This window comes from Blennius ocellaris (assembly GCF_963422515.1).
Source record: "Blennius ocellaris genome assembly, chromosome: 21".
In the NCBI taxonomy this organism is placed as follows: Eukaryota; Metazoa; Chordata; class Actinopteri; order Blenniiformes; family Blenniidae; genus Blennius; species Blennius ocellaris.
Genome location: NC_137670.1, coordinates 18,788,320 through 18,810,817, shown reverse-complemented (window position 1 = coordinate 18,810,817; position 22,498 = coordinate 18,788,320). Strand labels below are relative to the sequence as shown.

The window sequence follows — 22,498 nt, the reverse complement described above, 5'->3', positions numbered from 1 at the left end:
AAGTTATTGTACACTGTACTACAGTAAACTTTACAGTATAGTACTGTAGTACTCTTACTGTCATTGTCAAGTTATTGTACACTGCACAATGTGCAGCACAGAGGAGGAAATGTGACTATTACTGTAAAATCTGTTCTACAGTATGACGACATGCTCTTCCTGTCATATTCCCTACAGAATTGAGACTCGACCCAATAGTGGAGGTAAACTCCTCACTGAGGAACATGAACCAGTAGTGGAGGTAAACTCCTCACTGAGGAACATGAACCAGTAGTGGAGGTAAACTCCTCACTGAGGAACAGGAACCAGTAGAGGAGGTAAACTCCTCACTGAGGAACAGGAACCAGTAGTGGAGGTAAACTCCTCACTGAGGAACAGGAACCAGTAGTGGAGGTAAACTCACTGAGGAACAGGAACCAGTAGTGGAGGTAAACTCACTGAGGAACAGGAACCAGTAGAGGAGGTAAACTCCTCACTGAGGAACAGGAACCAGTAGTGGAGGTAAACTCCTCACTGAGGAACAGGAACCAGTAGTGGAGGTAAACTCCTCACTGAGGAACAGGAACACTGTGGTCAACATGGTCTGGGCCAGAAATGACATGAGGCTGAGAGAAATCAGACAGAACATCCTGGACCATGAAGATCTCTTCAGGAATGTGGAAGACATAGTTTGCACACCTTTGCACGTGTTCTGAAAAGGCACCAGGTGTCCCTCAAACTGTTGTACCATGTGTCTTTTGAAGAAATGCAGACAGAGTGAAGCATGAGGATTGAGTTTGTTCAGGTATGTTCAGTTTCATGTTGCTTGTTTGTGAAAAATTCCCCATCATTGTACTGTAATCAATACTGTACATCATTGTACTGGAATCAATACTGTACATCATTGTACTGGAATCAATACTGTACATCATTGTACTGGAATCAATACTGTACATCATAGTACTGTAATCAATACTGTACAGTAATCCTCTTTCCAACATGGCTTCTTGTACATAGAGGGTGACGTCCTGGATGCAGAGGAAAGGAGGAGAGATAGATAGATAGATAGATAGATAGATAGATAGATAAAAACTTTAATGATCTCCAAGAGAAATTCACAGGGGCGAAATTTAATTAGCCAGCAGGCAACCATACAAGCACCTGGACGAGTGGGGGGGGGGGGGGGGGGCAACATCAGTGTGTGTGTGGCGATGTCAGAAGATGGTGTGGTAGGGCGTAGATCTCTGATTGGTGCATACAATGCAGAGCTCCTTGCATTTCTTGACGAGCTCCAGGAACTCTAGTCTGCAGAGCTGTTGGTGTAATTGATGTCATTGTTTGGGACTACGTCAGGTTCCACCATGCTCCTCTGGTGCAGGCATGGTTTCAGGGACTACGTCAGGTTCCACCATGCTCCTCTGGTGCAGGCATGGTTTCAGGGACTACGTCAGGTTCCACCATGCTCCTCTGGTGCAGGCGTGGTTTCAGGGACTACGTCAGGTTCCACCATGCTCCTCTGCTGCAGGCGTGGTTTCAGGGACTACGTCAGGTTCCACCATGCTCCTCTGGTGCAGACATGGTTTCAGGGACTACGTCAGGTTCCACCATGCTCCTCTGGTGCAGGCGTGGTTTCAGGGACTACGTCAGGTTCCACCATGCTCCTCTGGTGCAGACGTGGTTTCAGGGACTACGTCAGGTTCCACCATGCTCCTCTGGTGCAGGCGTGGTTTCAGGGACTACGTCAGGTTCCACCATGCTCCTCTGCTGCAGGCGTGGTTTCAGGGACTACGTCAGGTTCCACCATGCTCCTCTGGTGCAGACATGGTTTCAGGGACTACGTCAGGTTCCACCATGCTCCTCTGGTGCAGACATGGTTTCAGGGACTACGTCAGGTTCCACCATGCTCCTCTGATGCAGACATGGTTTCAGGGACTACGTCAGGTTCCACCATGCTCCTCTGATGCAGGCATGGTTTCAGGGACTACGTCAGGTTCCACCATGCTCCTCTGCTGCAGACATGGTTTCAGGGACTACGTCAGGTTCCACCATGCTCCTCTGATGCAGGCATGGTTTCAGGGACTACGTCAGGTTCCACCATGCTCCTCTGGTGCAGACATGGTTTCAGGGACTACGTCAGGTTCCACCATGCTCCTCTGGTGCAGACATGGTTTCAGGGACTACGTCAGGTTCCACCATGCTCCTCTGATGCAGGCATGGTTTCAGGGACTACGTCAGGTTCCACCATGCTCCTCTGGTGCAGACATGGTTTCAGGGACTACGTCAGGTTCCACCATGCTCCTCTGGTGCAGACATGGTTTCAGGGACTACGTCAGGTTCCACCATGCTCCTCTGGTGCAGACATGGTTTCAGGGACTACGTCAGGTTCCACCATGCTCCTCTGGTGCAGACATGGTTTCAGGGACTACGTCAGGTTCCACCATGCTCCTCTGGTGCAGGCATGGTTTCAGGGACTACGTCAGGTTCCACCATGCTCCTCTGGTGCAGACATGGTTTCAGGGACTACGTCAGGTTCCACCATGCTCCTCTGGTGCAGACATGGTTTCAGGGACTACGTCAGGTTCCACCATGCTCCTCTGGTGCAGACATGGTTTCAGGGACTACGTCAGGTTCCACCATGCTCCTCTGGTGCAGGCATGGTTTCAGGGACTACGTCAGGTTCCACCATGCTCCTCTGGTGCAGGCATGGTTTCAGGGACTACGTCAGGTTCCACCACGCTCCTCTGGTGCAGACATGGTTTCAGGGACTACGTCAGGTTCCACCACGCTCCTCTGGTGCAGGCATGGTTTCAGGGACTACGTCAGGTTCCACCACGCTCCTCTGGTGCAGGCATGGTTTCAGGGACTACGTCAGGTTCCACCACGCTCCTCTGGTGCAGACATGGTTTCAGGGACTACGTCAGGTTCCACCACGCTCCTCTGGTGCAGACATGGTTTCAGGGACTACGTCAGGTTCCACCATGCTCCTCTGGTGCAGGCATGGTTTCAGGGACTACGTCAGGTTCCACCATGCTCCTCTGGTGCAGACATGGTTTCAGGGACTACGTCAGGTTCCACCACGCTCCTCTGGTGCAGACATGGTTTCAGGGACTACGTCAGGTTCCACCATGCTCCTCTGGTGCAGGCATGGTTTCAGGGACTACGTCAGGTTCCACCATGCTCCTCTGGTGCAGACATGGTTTCAGGCCCATCCACAGTTCCTCACTGTGTACTTGTCCCTATACTCTCCTTTCATACTGGAACCCCATTGACGAGTTTTTCTCCACATGGAGGTGCAAAATATATGATCGGCATCCGCATCAACAAGTGACCTTCTTCAGGCCATGGACGATGTGATGACATCACAGCCCAGGTTCAGGCCTGACACCAGGCACGGAGGTTCTTTCCAAGATGTTTGGCAAATGAAAAGATGTTTACAGATGTGGATGAGAACCTGTGGCCCAATCCACAAGACAGGGTTGATGGGGATGACGAGTTATTGTTCCTTTGTTTGGCTTTAATATTTCCTTACTGTACAGTATCCAGGTGTGGAACACATCAGTTTGTTTTGCAGGACTTTTTTTTTGCTACAGTAATTGTTACTTTCATTCAACTTGTGTTGTCATTGAGTTTGTATTCATCAATACATTTCACCTTTGTTCAACTGAAACTGTGATTCCACTGTCTGTGGTGTTCTCTCCACTAATCATTTTACAGTGACATCACGTGAAGCACAGGATGAAACACGTATCACATATTTTGTACTACAATATTTAATGGTTGTACGAACGACTAAACTGTGACATTGTGTGTATGTTGTGTGTGTGTGATTTAAAGAAATGTCTCTATGGTAGTTCTGGATAAAGTAGTTGTTTGAACCAATTATTGTGTGAGTGCAAGCTTTCTTTAAAGATGTGAATTAACAATGCAATGTTTTGAACATTGGACAGTCTATGATACAAGTGCTGACTGTTGTGAGTTTTGTATCTCGAGTTGTGAAAAATGACATCACGGTTCTGAAACTAGTGTCAAAGTGATTGACAAAAAATGTAAATTTTAAAATGATTCACTTACATGTCATACAAAGCACAGCGATATCATCTGACTGGATATCTGCGATCTGCATAAAACAATATGCGCTGAAACTCCATTATGTTTGCAGGACTTTATTTCTTTCAGGGACAGAGTAGAGAGAAGAGCAGACACCAAAACATACGACACAAGCGATTGTTTCTGACGTGACAAAATGCCTTTTCAAACCACGGAGAGCACACAGAGCGTAGTGGAACACAGAGGTAATCCCTGGGAGGTCATGCTGGGGTCAAAAGACAAGAGGCGGGAAGGTGCGTGAAGACCTGAAGACCTTTTTCCTCCTCCACACTCAGGACAGGACCATAGTTTGGAACTCTAGAGAAAAAGAAATCACATTGACAGAACATGAAGTAGAACAAATCAGTAAATATTAGCGCACACATCTGTCTTTGCTAGATGACACTATTGAGACGTCAGACAAAGCGTGTGCTGATCCCCTCCTGACAATATTGAGCAGACGGTGACAAATAAATAAAATAGAGCCAAACAAGGCTGATCTGGGCTGGACTGTCTTAATCCTTCATCCTGTTATGTAAGATGAATTCAGTTGCTGATGACAGGATGACGGACAAATAATCCAGCACATTGGAGGGCTGTGTGTGTGTGTGTGTGTGTGCGTGCGTGCGTGCGTGCGTGCGTGCGTGCGTGTCTTCAGCAACGACAAGTTTATTGTTCCCTGTCATCAAGATTTGATGGCTTTAAAGGATTCAGAAACGTGCACAGTTGTTTTGTTTTAAATACTCTAGTTACACTAACTCTACACAAGTGGACATCAGCTCTTATAAGTGTTTGAAGACATGAGCAATATTTCAACTTTGGCAGGAAATAAAGCACAGTTGTCCACTAAACAGCATTACAATGTACAATAAATGTTTACATTCACATGAGATTTCTTGTAAATGACATATTTGTGCTATTAAAGTGTATTTAGGATGCTCACTTTTCAGGAACAAATGGAATTTTTTTTTTTTTTTAATGTCTATGTCGAACATTTTAGTTCAGCTGTAGTTGATTTAAAGTTCTTTATAAATAAAGACAAGCCTAGATTACACTCTGTGACACTTTGAGTTACTATGGATGGTTAATTACACCAGTTGAACATCTGGACTGATTCGACAGGTTGTTTATAGCAGTTTGGTTTCCTTTGTAATATTTAAGTTTGAACTTTTAGTTCAGCAGCAGGAAGGTCATCCAGTCAGAAACTGAGTCTTTTGAATAAAACACATGTTTATTCTGGTAAACTTTGCTCTCGGCTGTGTGACGAGTCAACAAACTAAACTCCCTGGACACACATCCTCCTCCTCCTCCTCCTCCTCCTTCTCCTCCTCCTCCTCCTCCTCCTCCTCCTCCTCCTCCTCCTCCCCGGGCCTAATGAAGTTGTGTTGTAAATAATGTATTGTATTATATTATATTGTATTGTATTCCACCCAGTGAGATCATGTCTTCCAAGGAATCAGATACTGACCCTCGACTCCAATCCTGCCGTCGTCGTTGTCGTCAGCGGCGGAGATGAAGCTCTTGGTCTCTGCCTCGGTCAGCGTCCGAGCCCCCGGGACAAACCGCTGCAGGAAGAACCTGCACACATTTAGGTAACCTGTTTTGAGAAAACACTGAGGAGGCCCTCCTCTGCTTTCACCACCAAAGGGTGGATCACATCACCATTTCTCCAGGGTGATCAGAAAACAGCTCAAAGCGTCAGTACAGAGCAACAGTGTTTTATTTATGTGTGTGTGTGTGTTTTATACTTTGTGGATTTTTAGACACCTTTTTAAAACCTAATTTGAGCCTTTATAGTAAAATTGGATTTTTTATTTTATTTTTACATACAAAATAAAACACACAAATAGATATTAATCATTTTGATGACATGAAACCAGAGATCACACAAAAAAGTCGGAAATAACACTTATTTCCATTGTGGTCCTCATCATCATCACCATCATCATCATCATCATCATCATCATCATCATCATCACCATCATCATCATCATCATCATCATCATCATCATCATCATCATCATCATAACAACAACAACAGCAATAATATATTAGTATTATTATTGTTATTATTATTATTGTTATCATTATTATTATTATTATTTTTTATTATTATTATCATTATTATTGTTATTGTTATTGTTATTGTTATTATTCTAAAAATTAAATTGTGGTCTTTATTTAAAAAAATTGATATTATAGTGAACCATTGAAAACACAAAATTATTCAGTAGCATGGTATACATTTTGAATGCATATATTAATACAAATCCTACCTATAAAAATCTATTTGTGTTGGTGGTATGTTTGGCGTGTATGTGTGAATGACAATAAAGCTATGTCTATCTGCATGGTTTATTGTGTTTGAGTATTTTCTCTGTGAAGCAAATACTTTAAAAACACTGATGCTTATGGTGCATTTAGTCACGACACATCTAATCATATGGCCTTGTGTGTCATATGCGTGTGTGTGTGTGTGTGTGTGTGTGTGTGTGTGTGTGTGTGTGTGTGTGTGTGTGTGTGTGTGTGTGTGTGTGTGTGTGTGTGTGTGTGTGTGTGTGTGTGTGTGTGTGTGTGTGTGTGTGTGTAGGAATTAATCAACTCCAGCCAGATTGAATGGATGAAGGTCTTCAGTGGCACATGAGATGTCAGAAGAGAGATGATACGATTCAAAGTGTGTGTGAGGTCACTGCCAGACAAACGGAGCAGACATCCAAGCATCCGTATCCTTTTACTCACTTGAGCTCAGATTCCTCGATGTAGCCGCTGTTGTCCTCGTCCAGGAGCCCGAAGACGCCCCTCACCTCCTCGGGTGTCTTGGAGGACAGGCCGCACAACTGGAAGAACTTCTTGTGGCAGAATGAGTCCGGGGCTGAGGACACACACACACACACACACACACACACACACACACACACACACACACACACACACACACACACACACACACACACACACACACACACACACACACACACACACACACCAAAATATGTTTACAAGCTGATGTGGACATTATGACTTTTCATCTTTTAAAGACAAAAAACACACGTGCATTCACCAAAAAAACAAAACAAAACAGACAAGATTATTTAAAAAACAAAACAAAAACATTTTCAAATTGAGACTAAAAGCAGGATATTTAATGAAGGAGATACTGAAAATGATGCAGCTGCAGAGGAGATTATGTGCCTTCAAGGCCTAAATGGGACTGCAAAAAACAGATTATGAGTAGCTGCATTGACGAATTGTGGATTATTGTCAATTTAATCCTAAATAGATGTAACTTCAGCCAGTTGCTGGCTGAACAGAGGGGACGCCTGCCCTGCATTGTGCTGCACACTATGTCTGTGAGGGCAGGAGGATGTTGAGAGGAAATGTCTCTGTTCTGACATGTTGTGGACATTGAAATGAGTCCCCTGTGTTTACTCCTATCTGAAAACACAGCACCCGCAGCATTCGGTCTGAAGCCTTTGCTCGGGGAGCCACGGTGGTGTGTGACTTTCACTTTCCCCCCTGAAATGTCCACCAAGTCCAGGAGTGGAATCAATGACCTTCTGGGTATTGGATCACTTCTCTAACCTCTCGATGCTTTTCATCCTTTTGTTTCTTGGAGAAAAAAAAGGTTGTCCCTCAATAAAAACAGCCCCAAATATAATATAACAATAAATAAACATATGTATGCAAATAGCAAATTAATTAAATCCAAAATACCTTGACAGTCCTTCACAGCATTTTCAATGTCCTCGGCTGAGAGAATGGAGGTGAGCGACATGGTGGTCCTGGAAGGTGAATGATTTGGGAAATGAAAAAAAAAAACAATAATAATAATTTGTTGTGATTGAAGGACGTAATTATTTTGTTATGCCTGCATCATTGAGCTCCCTAGTTGGATTTCCCCTGGCAGCCTGTTAATCACTGAGGCTATTTGCCCGCCTCCATCTGTTTAATTGGGCCGAGAGGGCTGTGAGAAATAATTAGCTCTGAGGGACACAAGATATATATATATATATATATATAACTGGCTATATATATATATATATATATATATAACTGGCTATATATATATATATATATCCTTCAATATTTGAAGGAGGAAAAAACTAGCTTTTTCACCGAAAAATGAAAAGATAATGACTTATTTTGCTTCTCTTGAAGGAAAAACCTTTGAGACATTGTCATAAAGATATTATCTTTTCAAATCTAATTGTTACAACATTTGACCTTTTGTTAAACTTTCCATTTTTTGTAGATTAAAAAAAATATCAAAGAACTATGAGATGTAATCGTTGGAACTCATCCTGACTGAATCCTTCTCAGTTTGCCCGCCCAGAATTATAAACTTATTTGAAAAACACACAATTAATGATGGACCCAAATACTAGAGAGAGAGAGAGAGAGAGAGAGAGAGAGAGAGAGAGAGAGAGAGAGAGAGAGAGAAGGTAAAAAAAAATAACAGAGAAATTCCTGAGCACTGAACATGAACCATGTTAACTGTTAACCCCTGATATCCTGAGTTAAAATAAAATAAACTTGTAGAGCGTGTCAGCTGATCTCTGGATTAGTCTTTTGGATTAGGGTCTCCTTTTTAATCATTCATTCTGTTTGTTTCACTTTTAAAATTGTTGTGTATGTTTGTGAATAAATAAATAAATAGATAAATAAAAAAATTAATAAATAAATACATACATAAATACATAAATAAACAAACTACTATACTTTAACCACTTGACTGACTTGTAATATTGTATGTTCAGTCCTCTGAAACCAAAGAGATTAGGTTTAATTTCCGTGTCTTACATCTGATTTTAAATCCTAACCTATTTTTTGCAGGACTCACATTAAAAGAAAACACAGTAGTCCTGTTATGAGATGGCCTCCGTCACTAAACAGGAATCAAAAAGAAAGACTTTTGACACGGCGAGATGAGACTTTTCTTATGTAACAAGGCGCAAACTAAACTTTGCTGAGCGAGTTTCACCCTGTGGTGGTCAAGGTGCTGAAGGTGCCTGCAGGCGAGACAGTCCCTCCACCTGCAGCGGGGACTCACCTGTGCTGTGGGTCTCCTGGTGCAGCAGCGGCAGCGGCAGGTAGGCAGGTAGGGAGGTAGGGAGGTAGGGAGGTAAGGCTCTGTGGTGTCCTCTGACAGCTGGATCAGGCTTATATAGCAGGAGCTGGAGGCTCCAGAGGATGCTTAAGTTTCCAACCTGACCGAGGATCAAATGTTCCAGCAGCCAGGAGCCTCGTTCTCCAGTTCCTCACCTGCTCAACCTTCACTGTCCATATCCACTCCTCTCATCTTCTCCTCCACTGTCATAACTCTGAGAGATTCATCCAATCAACTCTCTCTCTCTCTCTCTCTCTCTCTCTCTCTCTCTCTCTCTCTCTTTTCCTAAATAATCTTCCAAATCTGTCTGACCTCACCAAGCACTAGCTCTGGTATTCTTACATCTTCACGTAGGCAGCAGATACACAGTAGAGATTTTATTTCAAACAGATTCAGGGCACAGAGTAGTAAAAATCACAACTTCTTTTTACATTTCGTTCACCCTGATCAACAGCACTGACCGGTGTCCATGAGCATTAGTTTGCTCACATTGTTCACCTCAACATTAGTTGGTGAGCTCTCCCACAGATTAAGCAGCTTTTAGTGATGCAAAACAAATACAGTCGTTTAATATTGTCAGCAATCACTTCATGTCACATTATTTCAGGTTCCAATTGTGGAAAACATCCAGAAAAATAATAAAAGTAATGCTTCTGTTGGAGTATTTTTGTTTTTAAATCTATTTAATACACTAATGGATTGGAAAATCCTTCATCCCTGTAAACTAAAAGTCAAAATGTTTGTTCAGAGGCAAAAGGGGAAAACAGGACAAACATTAAAACAGTTACTGTCACTTGACTAGAAACTTTATTCTTGATGATTTGCAGCTCAAAATTCTTCATGTGAGGGTTTATAAAAGTACAAGGTGAAAGACTGGGTGTGTTTTTCGTACCCTGCAGGGGGGCGGGTGTGTATGTGTGTGTGTGTGTGTGTATGTGTGTGTGTGTGGGGGGGTCCCTTCCCCAGCATCTGACACTGCAGAGTCTCTGGTGAGTCCAGTCAGCACTAAAGACTTTACCAAGGCTGTTGGTAACGAGAACCAGAGGGAATAACTCTCATTATTTCTCACACGTTGACTCCACACCCTGGAGTCTCACACTCACCTGTAACTCACAGAACAGGTGGATTATTTACTGAAACACACAATTTTAATTAATTCTGTTTGCATTGTGTACCAGCGAACGTTGTTGACTAATTGGCGCCATCCCGTGGTTATTTTGTGCAAGTGCAGATATGTGTTTACACAGTTGCCAAAGACAAATAAGATCAGATGACAGATCTTTTAATAAACATATTTCGAATACACACAGGTTTAAAAGTGTCCGGTACTCTCTGTGCTGTACCATCAGAATTATTGTTCTCAAGGTGTTTTGATTGCATATCGGTGTTGTGATTGTGTAAATAACATCAAGCCAAACGGATGAAACCAACAAAATCACGGACGAAATCAAGCAAAAAAGTGGAAAAAAGCACAAATAAAACTTTACGTGTTGCCGATCTATAGATATTGATAGGAGTTTGCATGAAAATGACTTCCCATGTTGTCATTAAGTCTTATTTTCAAATGGAATCTACACAATAATTCAAATTTGTGGATCTTCATGTGAACATTACATCTCTCTTCCTGCATCTATGACTGAAGACATTTGTCATATTTAGTGAAATGTTTGAGAGTAAATTCCAAGGCTTTGTCTTTGTGTTCTCTATTATTCTGGTTTTGATCACTGATCATATGAAGTGATTCACTTTAGCTCATTTTGAACTTTTTTTTATTTTTTTTAAAGGATTTCTTTCCTAAAGCTTGCACTTTAAATGATTTTGCTCATTGTAGAGAGAAACTCCGGGCGGCCGCTTCCATTTGCTCAGGTCTTTCATGCGTCGTGTGAATGAATGTGCAATTGACAAAAGACAAGGCTCAGACTTTTGTTACTGAAAAAGAACCTTTATTTTTATTTTTTTCTCATCGTCTGTCCGTTTCCCAGAAAAGTGCATCATTACTGATCTCGTAGTAAGAAAAACTCACGTAGTAAAAGGACGACAGAAGTGAGTGAGAGAGAGAGAGAGAGAGACAGAGAGAGAGAAAGACACAAGTCAACCACGCCATACACTTAGTCAGGTACATTCATTGTGGGCAGCATTGGGGTGAGCATCGTCAGAAACAGAGAGAGAGAGGGAGGGAGAGAGAGAGAGAGAGAGAAAGGGTTTGTCTGTAGTCGAGGTGAGGGAGTCGTGTATAAAAGTGATGTGGAGAGCTGAAGAGAGAAAGAGTGAGAGGGAAGAGGAGAAGAAGAGGAGGGGTGTGACTTGGCTCAAGTTGTTCCTTTGGAGTGATGAAGTCAGTTGTTGGTCAGTTTGTCCATTTAACCCTTGATCATGTCAGCGAACTCTGCAGGGAGAGAGAGAGGAAGAGAGAGAGAGAGAGAGAGAGAGAGAGAGAAGGTTTCAGGTGAAGATTTCAGGAAGGCTTTGCATTGTTCTTCTCAATCGTTAAAGGAGGATCTTCCTCACCATCAACTCCGATCTTGCCGTCACCATCAGAGTCACCGGCCTTGAGGAACGCCTTGGTCTCAGCGTCGGTCAGAGCTCTGGCGCTGGCGGAGAAGTTCTGCAGGAACAGCCTGAGGAGGAGGACCAGAGGCATTAGACTCAGGTAGGGACATGGTAGGAAGCTTTCACTCGGCCCTGCATGTCTTGGTTAAGAATTTCCCGAGTCCCTCTCTTTGGTCTTTCATCACTAAAACCGACTCTGACTTGCTTCCAAAGCCTCAAGGCTCCTAGACGACTATCCCTGGTGGTGCTTCCTCTGCTTCCCTCTGCTCGCTGCCAGAGAAGCGTGTCGGCATTGAGTTTCTGCCGAGCTTTTCAGACTCTGCCAGCGTCTGACATCACTCTGAACCGGTCCTGCTCCGACGAGGAAAGAGGATCCCTGAGGCTGCAGGAGTTTGAAGGAGGTGGAATTCAAGAAGAGGTCGGCTTACTTCAGCTCATCCTCCTCAATGAAGCCACTCTTGTCCTGGTCGATGACGTGGAAGGCTTTCTTGACCTCTTCAGCGGACTTGCTGGCCAGACCGACCTTTGCGAAGAACTCCTTGTGCTTGAAGGAGTCAGCAGCTGCGAGAAGGTGGAGGAGGGGAAGCGTGTCAGAGGGAAGCCAGGAAAGGTTTCTTACATATGCAGCTTTTTTTGTTTCAGATCACTTGTGGTTTTTGGGGGGGTTCACTCTGACGAGAAGACAGAATCTTTTCTTTCTTTTTTTCCATTTCTGCCAAGATATTCAGCAGTTTTACAAAAAAAGGTTATTCTATGTGTTTGTGCCGTTTGTATCTAGACTCCACTGATGCTTTTAGCAGGAATGTCAAGGTGCAGATTCAGCCGTTTGCGGCCTCGTGCACTCCCGAGTTGACGGAGACCCCATTTATTGCTCTGGTGCATGTCTGGACTCCGCCTGGGTCTTTCCCAGAGGCAGATTTTGCTGAATGCTGGGTCTGCGGCAGTCAGTGTCACGGTGGGTTTACCTTGGCAGGCCGCAAGGGCTGCAGTGATGTCAGCTTCTGTCAGGATTCCGGCGAATGCCATTTTTAACTGAGGGAGGAGAGCAGAGGACAAGTCATCAGTTCATCAGTTCAGTTATGGCAAAGAAGCAAGAAGAGAGTGAAGCAGTTTTACTTTACGGTTCGACTAATCTCACTGCATTTAAAGAAAACCTTAAAAAACCAGACAGTGCAACGTCACAGTCCCTCCCTCTGAGTATTCCAAGGCACAAATGACAAGAGAAAGTAGTCCAATATTTTTTTTTCCACAAGCAGAAGATCAATCTCTTCAATCTTTGTTCCTTTGTTAGTCCAAAAACAAAATCTGGGCCTCAGTGTGGCCCCATCATATGCGCTTGCTTTAGATCCCGTTTGCGTGAAGTCGAAGCCCTGGTACTCTCTCCGAGGGGAGGATGGTGGACTTGCCTACAGGTCTGCCGCTCCACAGTGACACTCACCTTTCAGGTTATCTCTAAAGACTAGAGAGGATTCGCTCAGATGAATCTGCTGACTGCAGTGGGGCTGTGGGCGACTCTCCCGGGCTTATATACCTTCACCAGCCCGAAATATGATGCATAGGCGATGTAATAGACACTGTGTGCAGAGCAGTCAAAGCAGTCAGTCAAAAAAATGTGTCCAGTGGACAGAGCTGTTCTATTTATACATACATAAATGAAGATGCTTAAATGGTAGGCTAAGTGTAGGCCTATGCAAAAGTGCTTGATATTGCATTCGGCTAATAATATACGCTGCTGATTTGGGTGAAACGTACTCTGCAGCCGGTTCAACTCTGCAGGGCAGCGAGAAGTCAGGAGGTTGAACTCTGATCTTGTGCACGGTCGTCTGAAACAGATCGTGCTGGTTTGGCTTTCGCTGCGTCTTATTCTACAAGCTGACACTTTTGTGTTGTACATATTATCTTCTGACCTGCTGAGAGGCTTTGCATGGCACTGAGCTATAATAAAGACTTTCACCTCATTTATTTATTAATTTTCCCATCTTTCTGAAATGATATTTCTGATTTGTTTTTATTAAACTGTGGTGGCGGTGAGGTTTGTAAAATAAACTGTCCATTTAAAACAACCTTGATTTGATCAGATTTCATTAAGAAATGTGTTTTTAAGACATTCATTTTGGTGATTGTGTTGATTATATGCTTTCCTGTGTGTGTGCGTGTGTGTGTGTGCGTGTGTGTGTGTGTGTGTGTGTGTGTGTGTGTGTGTGTGTGTGTGTGTGTGTGTGTGTGTGTGTGTGTGTGTGTGTGTGTGTGTGTGTGTGTGTGTGTGTGTGTGTTTGTGGGTGTGTCACTCACTTTAGAGTTAGTCAGCAGTTTTCAACATGTAACGTAACATCAGTTTATTGATCATTACTTCAAGTATTTTTTTTTCGTGGCTTAACACAACAGCAGTATTGACGATACAAATGAAATTACATGCAAAGGTTTAAGAAAGTTGTAAAAAATATCCAAATTCACATACTTTCCTCACTTATCTTTCCTTTCAGATTGAAGTTTAAATGTGCTTCACTGTGGAAACACTTCTACGCACAGTTTCTTCATGTTTGTTGAAAAGATTAAGAGAATCGTGAAAAACCCCACAACTGACACTTTAATGAAACGCTAGAATGTTGAGGCCTGCGGTCCCAGTGTGTGTTACGGTGGGGAGCTTTGGACTTAATCAAAGTGTTCTGATTCAGTAGTGCATCGCTGCCATCCACTTGCAATTCAGAACAGAACCGTCTGCCAGCTCCTGTTTCTGGACCTCTTGCACATATTCAGGCCATTTCTCCTTATGGTGATGAAACTATTGATGGTGCTATTTTGGGAAACACTGAAAGCTGATATCATCAGCAACACCGTCATGATCATTATCATCATCATCCGAACACTCATGAGGGGTTGCATAATGACCTCAGCTGCTCAGTCACAATCAAAACAATGAAATTAGGTGTGGACATGCTCCAAGGGTCTTTCCTGGCCATATTTGATGAAGGCTGTTGTTGTTGCTGTTGTACATGAGGTGGCAGCATTGAGATGTGCCTCTCCTGGCTTTGGTGTGGAGTTGCTGCAATATCAGTTTGAACTATATGCGCAATCACATTCTAACTATATATATTATTATACTATATATATATTTTAAATTACATGTTGCATGAATAACTGTTTCCAGTCTGACCTCTAATGTCGCTCTACATCTTCTTGTCTCAGGCACTGTGCTGTCTCCACAGACACAGACTCAACAATATTTGCAATAAGTTCAGAAGTCCTTCTCTTATCGGTAAATCGGCTGGAAAAGATCCAAAACCAACCTCCCCGCCTTTAACACTCACACGTGGTCAAATGAGGTCTCTCACCTTGGACGACTCAGCCATAAGACGCTGCAACTACTGCTGCCCTTCTGTAATATCAGGCTTGTATTACAAATATCTCGCGGCGGCGACGAGACCATCAAGTAAAACCATGAAGGCCTGTAATTTGAGGCAGCAAAGGGAACAGTACGATGTTCATACGCCGTAGTGCACAAGTGACCAGCAATTTTAAAATGTTTAGAATGTGACATGAACATCGCCAGTTGATATGTTAACTTTTATGAGCTCCTATGAATGAGATGTTTTACATAAATGTGGCATCAATGTGCAGGTTTGTGCTGCTGCTGCAGCAGAAATAGAAGTGACCCATATTCCCCCCGTGAGCCTCCTCCACCCTGCACAGAAAGAAAGTGCACAAATAAATGTGTCTGGTGGACAGAAGTCCTGTAAATGTGCTTGCCCCCGACACTCTATCCCCCATTGCAGCATTTCTCTGCTGGGTCACTGCAAGTATCTCCCCTGCAGCCGCCACTGCTGAAGCCCTGCCAGACCACCTGCCCCCCCCCGGCCAGCAGAGCCAGCCTCTCAGCCTGCCAGGGACCCGCTGCCTCCCGTCCAACTGTGTCCCGCCCAGGCAGCCCCTCATCTGCAAACCACACCAATAAACATTTCATAGCTCGTAGTGGTTGGGGCCGACATGCCAACAAAAAGCCGGACGGTGGCTGGTATTGATCTTTCCTCCCACAGGAGCAAGGTACAGTGAACCACTGACGCCAGAAACAATGTGCTGCAACCCTTTCCTGTTTGTGAGTACTTTGTTCTTTAGATCTTTATACTCACTCAGGTGTGAGGGATACAATCCTTTCAAATGACTGCATATACTGCACTTGAGTTAAAGTAAGGCTGAGGTTCAAAGAATTATAGTATAAAAGAAAGAAAAAAAAGTCTTTATTTTCAAGTAATTTCAAGTAATTTTGTGTATCCTCAATCTGCTCTGTCCTGTTCACGTCTCTCCATGTCTGTTGTGCATTAAAGTCACTGACCAACACACAAAGCTGTCAGTCTGTTATTGTCACATTCATCCAGAATAGACGTCGTCAAAAAGAAATGTCATAAAAAGACTCTATTCAAGTACAATAACAAAGTGTTTGCACTGCGCCACACCCCACCGCGGTCATACACTACATGTTGCAAATCAGTAAATTTACTTTTACTATAACATAAACACCTGTATGTAAATGCATCAGCGACGAGGATCCAGCTCTTCAACATCATTGACTTCAAGCCTTATACTGCAACTATTGTACACCAGTCGTTTTAGTATACGTTCTGTGGATTCCATCTGGGATGTTTATTTGTACGCCACCGTTCATACACAAGGCAATTCATAGTGCTTCATAAAGGCAAATTAATGCATTAATTCAGATACTACATTACTCATAATCAGAATGATTATGAGTAATGTATTGAAATCGGGACAATGCTACAACAATGTAATAAATCTTGCACAAGACCAAGACCAAAATAAAAGCATATTGTAGTACCAACACTACTATTACCTCACTTAAGTAACACGTTAAAGACAGTTATCATTTTGTTTGGTTGATTTTCTAAATGGTGTGTCAGTTTCTCATTGACATCACTGTTCAAATGAGGATTTATGTTTACTTGCTCAGAGTCCATTAACAAAGTTGTTTAAAATCCAATTTAACTTAGAATATGATAGCATAAGTTGTTTTTTTTTCTGTCAGCGCTTCTTCTTCCTCTGAGGAAAATGGATTTGTGTTGTGTATATGTTTTCTAAGCGTAAACATATCATTCACACCAAATTACTACCCCTGAGGTGTCAAATCAAAGTTGCCAGAATGACAAACACTTCATTTGCACAGTGGAAAATTGCTCGTGCCGTTAATGGGAGAAACCGAAGCCTGCGACAGGCTGGACGCCTCCCAGTGCTCAATATAACATCCAAACGGGAGCCAGTGTTCTGCTGCATGTTGACAGGCCTCTCATTGGATATTAGGCAGGGTTGGAGGAAGAAAGAAAAAAGAAAAAGAATCACAGCACAATGTTGCGAGGAGAAAAGAAGATTTATTAGTCTTCTGGCAGAGAAAGACACAGAGCAGATTTTACATGTGCTTCACTTACTTTATTATTTAGTGTTTATTAAAACATAAAGCAAGTTCAAACACATCAGATCCCTTGATGAGTCCAAGTTATTTATTGGAGAACATTATAAAAATAAGTCCACCCTGAGATTATCGCCATACAGCAAGTCATTTATGGCCCGTGGAGGGTGGAGGGCGGGGGGGGGGGGGACTTATGCAGACTTGACAAGTGCAGAAAACTCTGAAAACCGAAAGAAACAACATGATTTTACACATCTATATTCATTTTCTCATGTCAGCCAGCATTTTCACGTTTGTAATGCTCCTCAAGACATTTGTAATGAGTGAAAAGTTGCACTTAAGCTTATGTTCAAATGGATTTTGTGAAAACGACTCACCAGAATACAAATAAAATATCTTATTTTCAATGGGAACATTATTTATTTATTTATTTATTTATTTATTTATTTATTTATTTATTTATTTATTTATTTATTGTTTATTTGTTCGTTTATTTGTTTGTTTGTTTGTTTGTTTGTTTGTTTGTTTGTTTACTAAAACCTTAATTAATTTAAAAAAATTCTCCACACTTCCAGAATGTCAAAATAATGAAATGCTGCATTTCCTTTCGTGATGTAATATTTCTGGTGCTGCTTTCTTTCATTTCATTCAGAATTTCATTTTTGTTTGTGTCACTTTCAGATTGTCCTCACAGGGGAACTGTAGGAAAAGTTAAACTCTTCTGCTTATACGATGTCATGTTTGCTCTTTGGACCAATAGAAGTAACCATCAGATCACAGGAGAGCCTCCCGTTAATGAAAACATAACGTTTTTCCACACATAAATAATTCTTTCTTGGTCCCCCATTGAGGATCTGATTGCAGTGGACTGGTTGCGCGGTGGCGCTGCACTAATGCTGGTGATGGTGTAGCAGACTGTCCCTGTACCTTCCCAGCCGATCTTCCCGTCGCCGTCCGAGTCTCCCTCCAGGAGGAACGCTCTGGTCTCGGCTGCAGTCAGAGGCCGCGCTCCTTTGGAGAAGTTCTGCAGGAACAGTCTGAGGGAGAACCAAAAAAAACACAAGCAAGCAAACAAACAAAGAGTCAACAATGATAATTAATAATTGCACGAGGAGGGTCTTGCTCCTTGGGCTGCCTGAAACTCAACTGTAACTCATCCTGTTCTATGTAGCCGCTTTTGTCCTGGTCCAGAATCTTGAAGACCCTCTCAATCTCCGTCGGTGTTTTCTTGGACAAACCCACTATTTTGAAAAACATCTTGGGTCTGAAAGAATCCTTCGCTGCAAATAAAACAAGAGAGGATTCTTGATCAGAGCACAGAGATCTCATGCACCTGCAGCGAAATACAGACACAGAGGAGCTGTTTTTGTTGGTTTTGGCTGTTTGTTTGTTTTTATCTCACCTTTGCAGGCATTAATAGCAGAAGTGATGTCTGAAGCAGCCAAGAAGTCAGTGATGGCCATGGTGGTGGTGTGGTGGACGCTGCAGCCGTGTGCAGGAGGTGACCGCTGAGAGCCGCATGCAAACAAAACACTGTGTCAGAAACCACCAGTGTCCTTCTGTCTGCTGTCGCCTGCAGCTGACCACTCCAGACGTGTGTGTGTGTGTGTGTGTGTGTGTGTGTGTGTGTGTGTGTGTGTGTGTGTGTGTGTGTGTGTGTGTGTGTGTGTGTGTGTGTGTGTGTGTGTGTGTGTGTGTGTCACCTATAGAGCCCTTCTCCACAGCTTTAGCAGCTCATAACATTGTTGCCTCAATCATGGCTCAATCACAAGACGAAGGTTTAGTGTAAAGAGAGAGAGGGATTCGGGGTGATCGAACCTGGAAACATTCCCAGTGAGAGATGACCTGCTCTACCCACTAAGCCACAGCTGCCCCCCCCCCCCCCCAAAAAAAAGCAATTGAATCAGTGTGTGTCTGCTCATAAAGCCAGCAGCCGGTGAGGTTCGGTCCTGTGTTTCCTCTCTGCTCCAGCTTCCAGCCACGGCTTGCTGGTGAAATGGTCCCTGGCAGTGTTTCCCCGGGCTGTAAACATCCTGTTATTATGGCCTCGGTCATTTTCAGGCCATGCTCCGTCTCCACTCACCGTCACCTCGTCCCACACGCTCCGTCTCATCCCGAACCAGACGACGCTCACGCAGCCACGCTGTGGTGAGCTGCACGAGCAGGATGTCCTCCTGGAAACGATGTTTCCAACACTGCAGCGATGAGCGACTGTCTTCACTTCCCAGTGGGGATAAACACATCCATTCATTGTCTGACGAGGAACTGAACAGGAAGGGAGGGAAGCGACTACAACATCACTCAATATATGGTCCACGAGAGAAACAGCATTTCCTCATGATCTTCTATCGCAGCTCAAGAGAACAAAAGTCAGCTATGGATAACAGCAGTGTATTTGTATGTGTGTTTTGTCTGCAGCCAAAGATGGAGATGCTTGTTCACTGTTTATTTTTGTCATGTGAATGTTCCAAGCTTGGAAATTTGACATGCGTAACAAAAGGCTTTATTGGTTTCTGCATGAATGCACCATGAATATTGAAGAGAAGCAGCTTGAACAACGTGCTACAAACAGCTCCAGGCTTGAAGCCATCATCAAAAAACATCTTTACTTTGGTTTTGAAGTAGAAACACATCTGCATTCATACCAGTACTTTCTAGTGAAGGTGGGATTTCTGGGATTCCTCCGATTCATTACCGTCACCAGATGTTTGCATCTGGAAGGCAAGCTCAGAAATGCCAAGTAAAACTGGACCTGAGAATTGATTTGCTTTTTATCGAGATTATCTCACTATAATACATTGAGAACTTCCACAATGGATTTTTTTTTACTTTTTTATGAGAACAATAAATCAGTCGGTAGGAGCCTTTGGAAAAACCCTGTGTCGGTAAATTCTCTTGGCGTTGCAGGTGGTTTGGCACGTTGCAGTGATGACACAGAGGAAATGGAGTTTGTCAGCTCCACACGACCTTTGACCCCCATCAAGGACCTTAAAATACATCCAGTGCAGGTGGAGATTGTTGGTTGAAGCTTGAGAAAACAATGTTCGTGTTCACACCTTATTTTATGATGCCCGAGTGTGCAAGAGGCTGGAGCGGTGTAGTGACTGCATCATAGCAGCCCTGGTGGAGCCTGATGGAGCCTGATGGAGTCTGGTGGAGTCTGGTGGAGTCTGGTGGAGTCTGATGGAGCCTGATAGAGCCTGATGGAGTCTGGTGGAGTCTGATGGAGTCTGTTAAAGCCTGATGGACTCTGTTGGAGCCTGATGGAGCCTGATGGAGCCTGATGGAGCCTGATGGAACCTGATGGAGTCTGTTGGAGCCTGTTGGAGCCTGATGGAGCCTGATGGAGTCTGTTAGAGCCTGATGGAGTCTGTTGGAGCCTGATGGAGCCTGATAGAGCCTGATGGAGTCTGGTGGAGTCTGGTGGAGTCTGTTAAAGCCTGATGGAGTCTGTTGGAGCCTGATGGAGCCTGATGGAGCCTGATGGAGCCTGATGGAGCCTGATGGAGCCTGATGGAACCTGATGGAGTCTGTTGGAGCCTGTTGGAGCCTGATGGAGCCTGATGGAGTCTGTTAGAGCCTGATGGAGTCTGTTGGAGCCTGATGGAGCCTGATGGAGCCTGATGGAGCCTGATGGAGTCTGTTAGAGCCTGATGGAGCCTGATGGAGTCTGTTGGAGCCTGTTGGAGCCTGATGGAGCTTGATGGAGTCTGTTAGAGCCTGATGGAGTCTGTTGGAGCCTGATGGAGCCTGATGGAGCCTGATGGAATCTGTTAGAGCCTGATGGAGCCTGATGGAGCCTGATGGAGCCTGATGGAGTCTGATGGAGCCTGATGGAGCCTGATGGAGTCTGATGGAGCCTGTTAGAGCCTGATGGAGCCTGATGGAGCCTGATGGAGCCTGATGGAATCTGTTAGAGCCTGATGGAGCCTGATGGAGCCTGATGGAGCCTGATGGAGTCTAATGAAGCCTGTTGGAGCCTGATGGAGCCTGATGGAGCCTAATGGAGCCTGATGGGAGTGACGTGACCCCGGCTTCCTCAGGATGGACGGCGGCGAGGCCTGCAGAATGACAAAAACATCCTCTGCCTCACGAACCTCTTTCAACGCTCCGCAGGCTTGTTTTCAGGAAGGCCAGACTTCCTCTGTGATGGAGAGGTGGATGAGAGGAGGAAGAGGGGGATGGGGCCGGGAGGAAGAGACAGACACAAAGACAGATGGATGGGAAGTGAATTGGGAACGTTTTTTGGGGGGTGGGTTGTTTTCTTGACAGAACAACATGAACGGCGTTGATCTTGTCCGCAGACTGAAAGAACCACGTCTGCTGCACCTGCAGTCTCATGAGTTAGCAGGAGGTGAAGCAGACATGTTGTGAGGTGGTTGTGTTGCTGCATCTTTATGGATAAAACACTGTTTGGACTGCAAACTGCTGAAGAAGTAGACCAAGGTAAGTACGTGGCAGACGGTGGGTTACGGCTCATGTATTAAAATAGCAGAGGCTGCTGCATGACGCATACTAATGTTGTTTGTTGTTTGTTTTACATGCTTGTTGAGGTACAGCAGGTTTGTTTTTATTAAATCTTGCAATCAATCAATCAATCAATGCCTGATTTACCTGCATGCTGTCGGTAATGTCGCTGGTCCAATGACGTCGATTGTGGTTTAATTCCTTCTATAGAGTGCTAATTACAACACTCTTGATATTCAAATGAAATGATGAGAAAAAACTAAACGTCAATCCTGCATGATAACTCAGGATGATGGAAAAGGGGGGGGGGGGGGGGTCTCAAACAAAAGCACATTTGTGTTTTTAGCATTTGCATCGACCCACATACTGGTACTCAAGCCTTTGTGCGCAAACATAAAAACAGATAAAAGATTACCATCGGTGGGACTAATGTCCAACGGGACTTTATCTTGGAGGCTGATTCAGTTTGAATGAATGATAATGTCATCAGGTTAGACTTGATGTGCTGCTGCATGCTGAACTAAATCTTTAAGTCCCTTGCTAATGGCTGCAATGTTTGGCCTCTCAGAGAGAGGGAGAGAGAGAGAGAGAGAGAGAGAGAGAGAGAGAGAGAGAGAGAGAGAGAGAGAGAGAGAGAGAGAGAGAGAGAGAGAGAGAGAGAGAGATGGAGGAATGAAGTGGCTGCTCCTGCTTTTCCTGGGCTCGGTTACTTTCTCGCCTATTTCTATCTGACCAGCTGTGGTGTGGGCATGCCAGTGACACTCTCAAATTCAGCCATGGTGACGCTCTCTCTCTCTCTTTCTCTCTCTCTCTCTCTCTCTCTCTCTCTCTCTCTCACTCACTCACACTCCAGACTCCGCCCACTCACAGTTTGGCCTCGCTCGTCTGTTTTG

The 22,498-nt window shown here is 44.0% G+C and overlaps 3 protein-coding genes across 3 annotated transcripts; all 3 read right to left on the bottom strand.

The window, feature by feature from the left end:
• Positions 1-4,357: 4,357 nt before the first annotated feature.
• On the bottom strand, positions 4,358-7,840 carry pvalb9 (parvalbumin 9; the record flags this gene model as incomplete). The annotated part of the gene is made up of 4 exons (XM_080517672.1): positions 4,358-4,383; positions 5,534-5,643; positions 6,805-6,937; positions 7,780-7,840. 4 exons carry the CDS (start codon positions 7,838-7,840, stop codon positions 4,358-4,360), a joined length of 330 nt encoding a protein of 109 aa, XP_080373798.1.
• A 3,253-nt stretch (positions 7,841-11,093) lies between these two features.
• Positions 11,094-13,248, bottom strand: LOC308145444 (parvalbumin beta 2-like). The gene is made up of 5 exons (XM_080516895.1): positions 13,161-13,248; positions 12,688-12,754; positions 12,151-12,283; positions 11,681-11,790; positions 11,094-11,558 (listed from the first exon to the last, which is right to left on the bottom strand). The coding sequence occupies exons 2-5, from the start codon at positions 12,746-12,748 to the stop codon at positions 11,533-11,535; spliced, it is 330 nt and encodes a 109-aa protein (XP_080373021.1). The 5' UTR covers positions 12,749-12,754; positions 13,161-13,248; the 3' UTR covers positions 11,094-11,532.
• Positions 13,249-17,329: 4,081 nt separating this feature from the next.
• On the bottom strand, positions 17,330-18,601 carry LOC308145609 (parvalbumin, thymic-like; the record flags this gene model as incomplete). Its single annotated transcript, XM_080517076.1, has 4 exons — positions 17,330-17,358; positions 18,066-18,175; positions 18,286-18,418; positions 18,541-18,601. The coding sequence occupies 4 exons, from the start codon at positions 18,599-18,601 to the stop codon at positions 17,330-17,332; spliced, it is 333 nt and encodes a 110-aa protein (XP_080373202.1).
• Between the last annotated feature and the right edge of the window lie 3,897 nt (positions 18,602-22,498).

Bases quoted from the DNA above. Each gene is read 5' to 3' on its own strand.
- LOC308145444 (XM_080516895.1), bottom strand. From the start codon at position 12,748: ATGGCATTCGCCGGAATCCTGACAGAAGCTGACATCACTGCAGCCCTT. The intron at 11,791-12,150 runs GTAAGCCGACCT...CCTCCTCCTCAG, and splicing joins ATTGAGGAGGATGAGCTGAA to GCTGTTCCTGCAGAACTTCT. The intron at 11,559-11,680 runs GTGAGGAAGATC...CTCTCCCTGCAG, and splicing joins CGGCAAGATCGGAGTTGATG to AGTTCGCTGACATGATCAAG.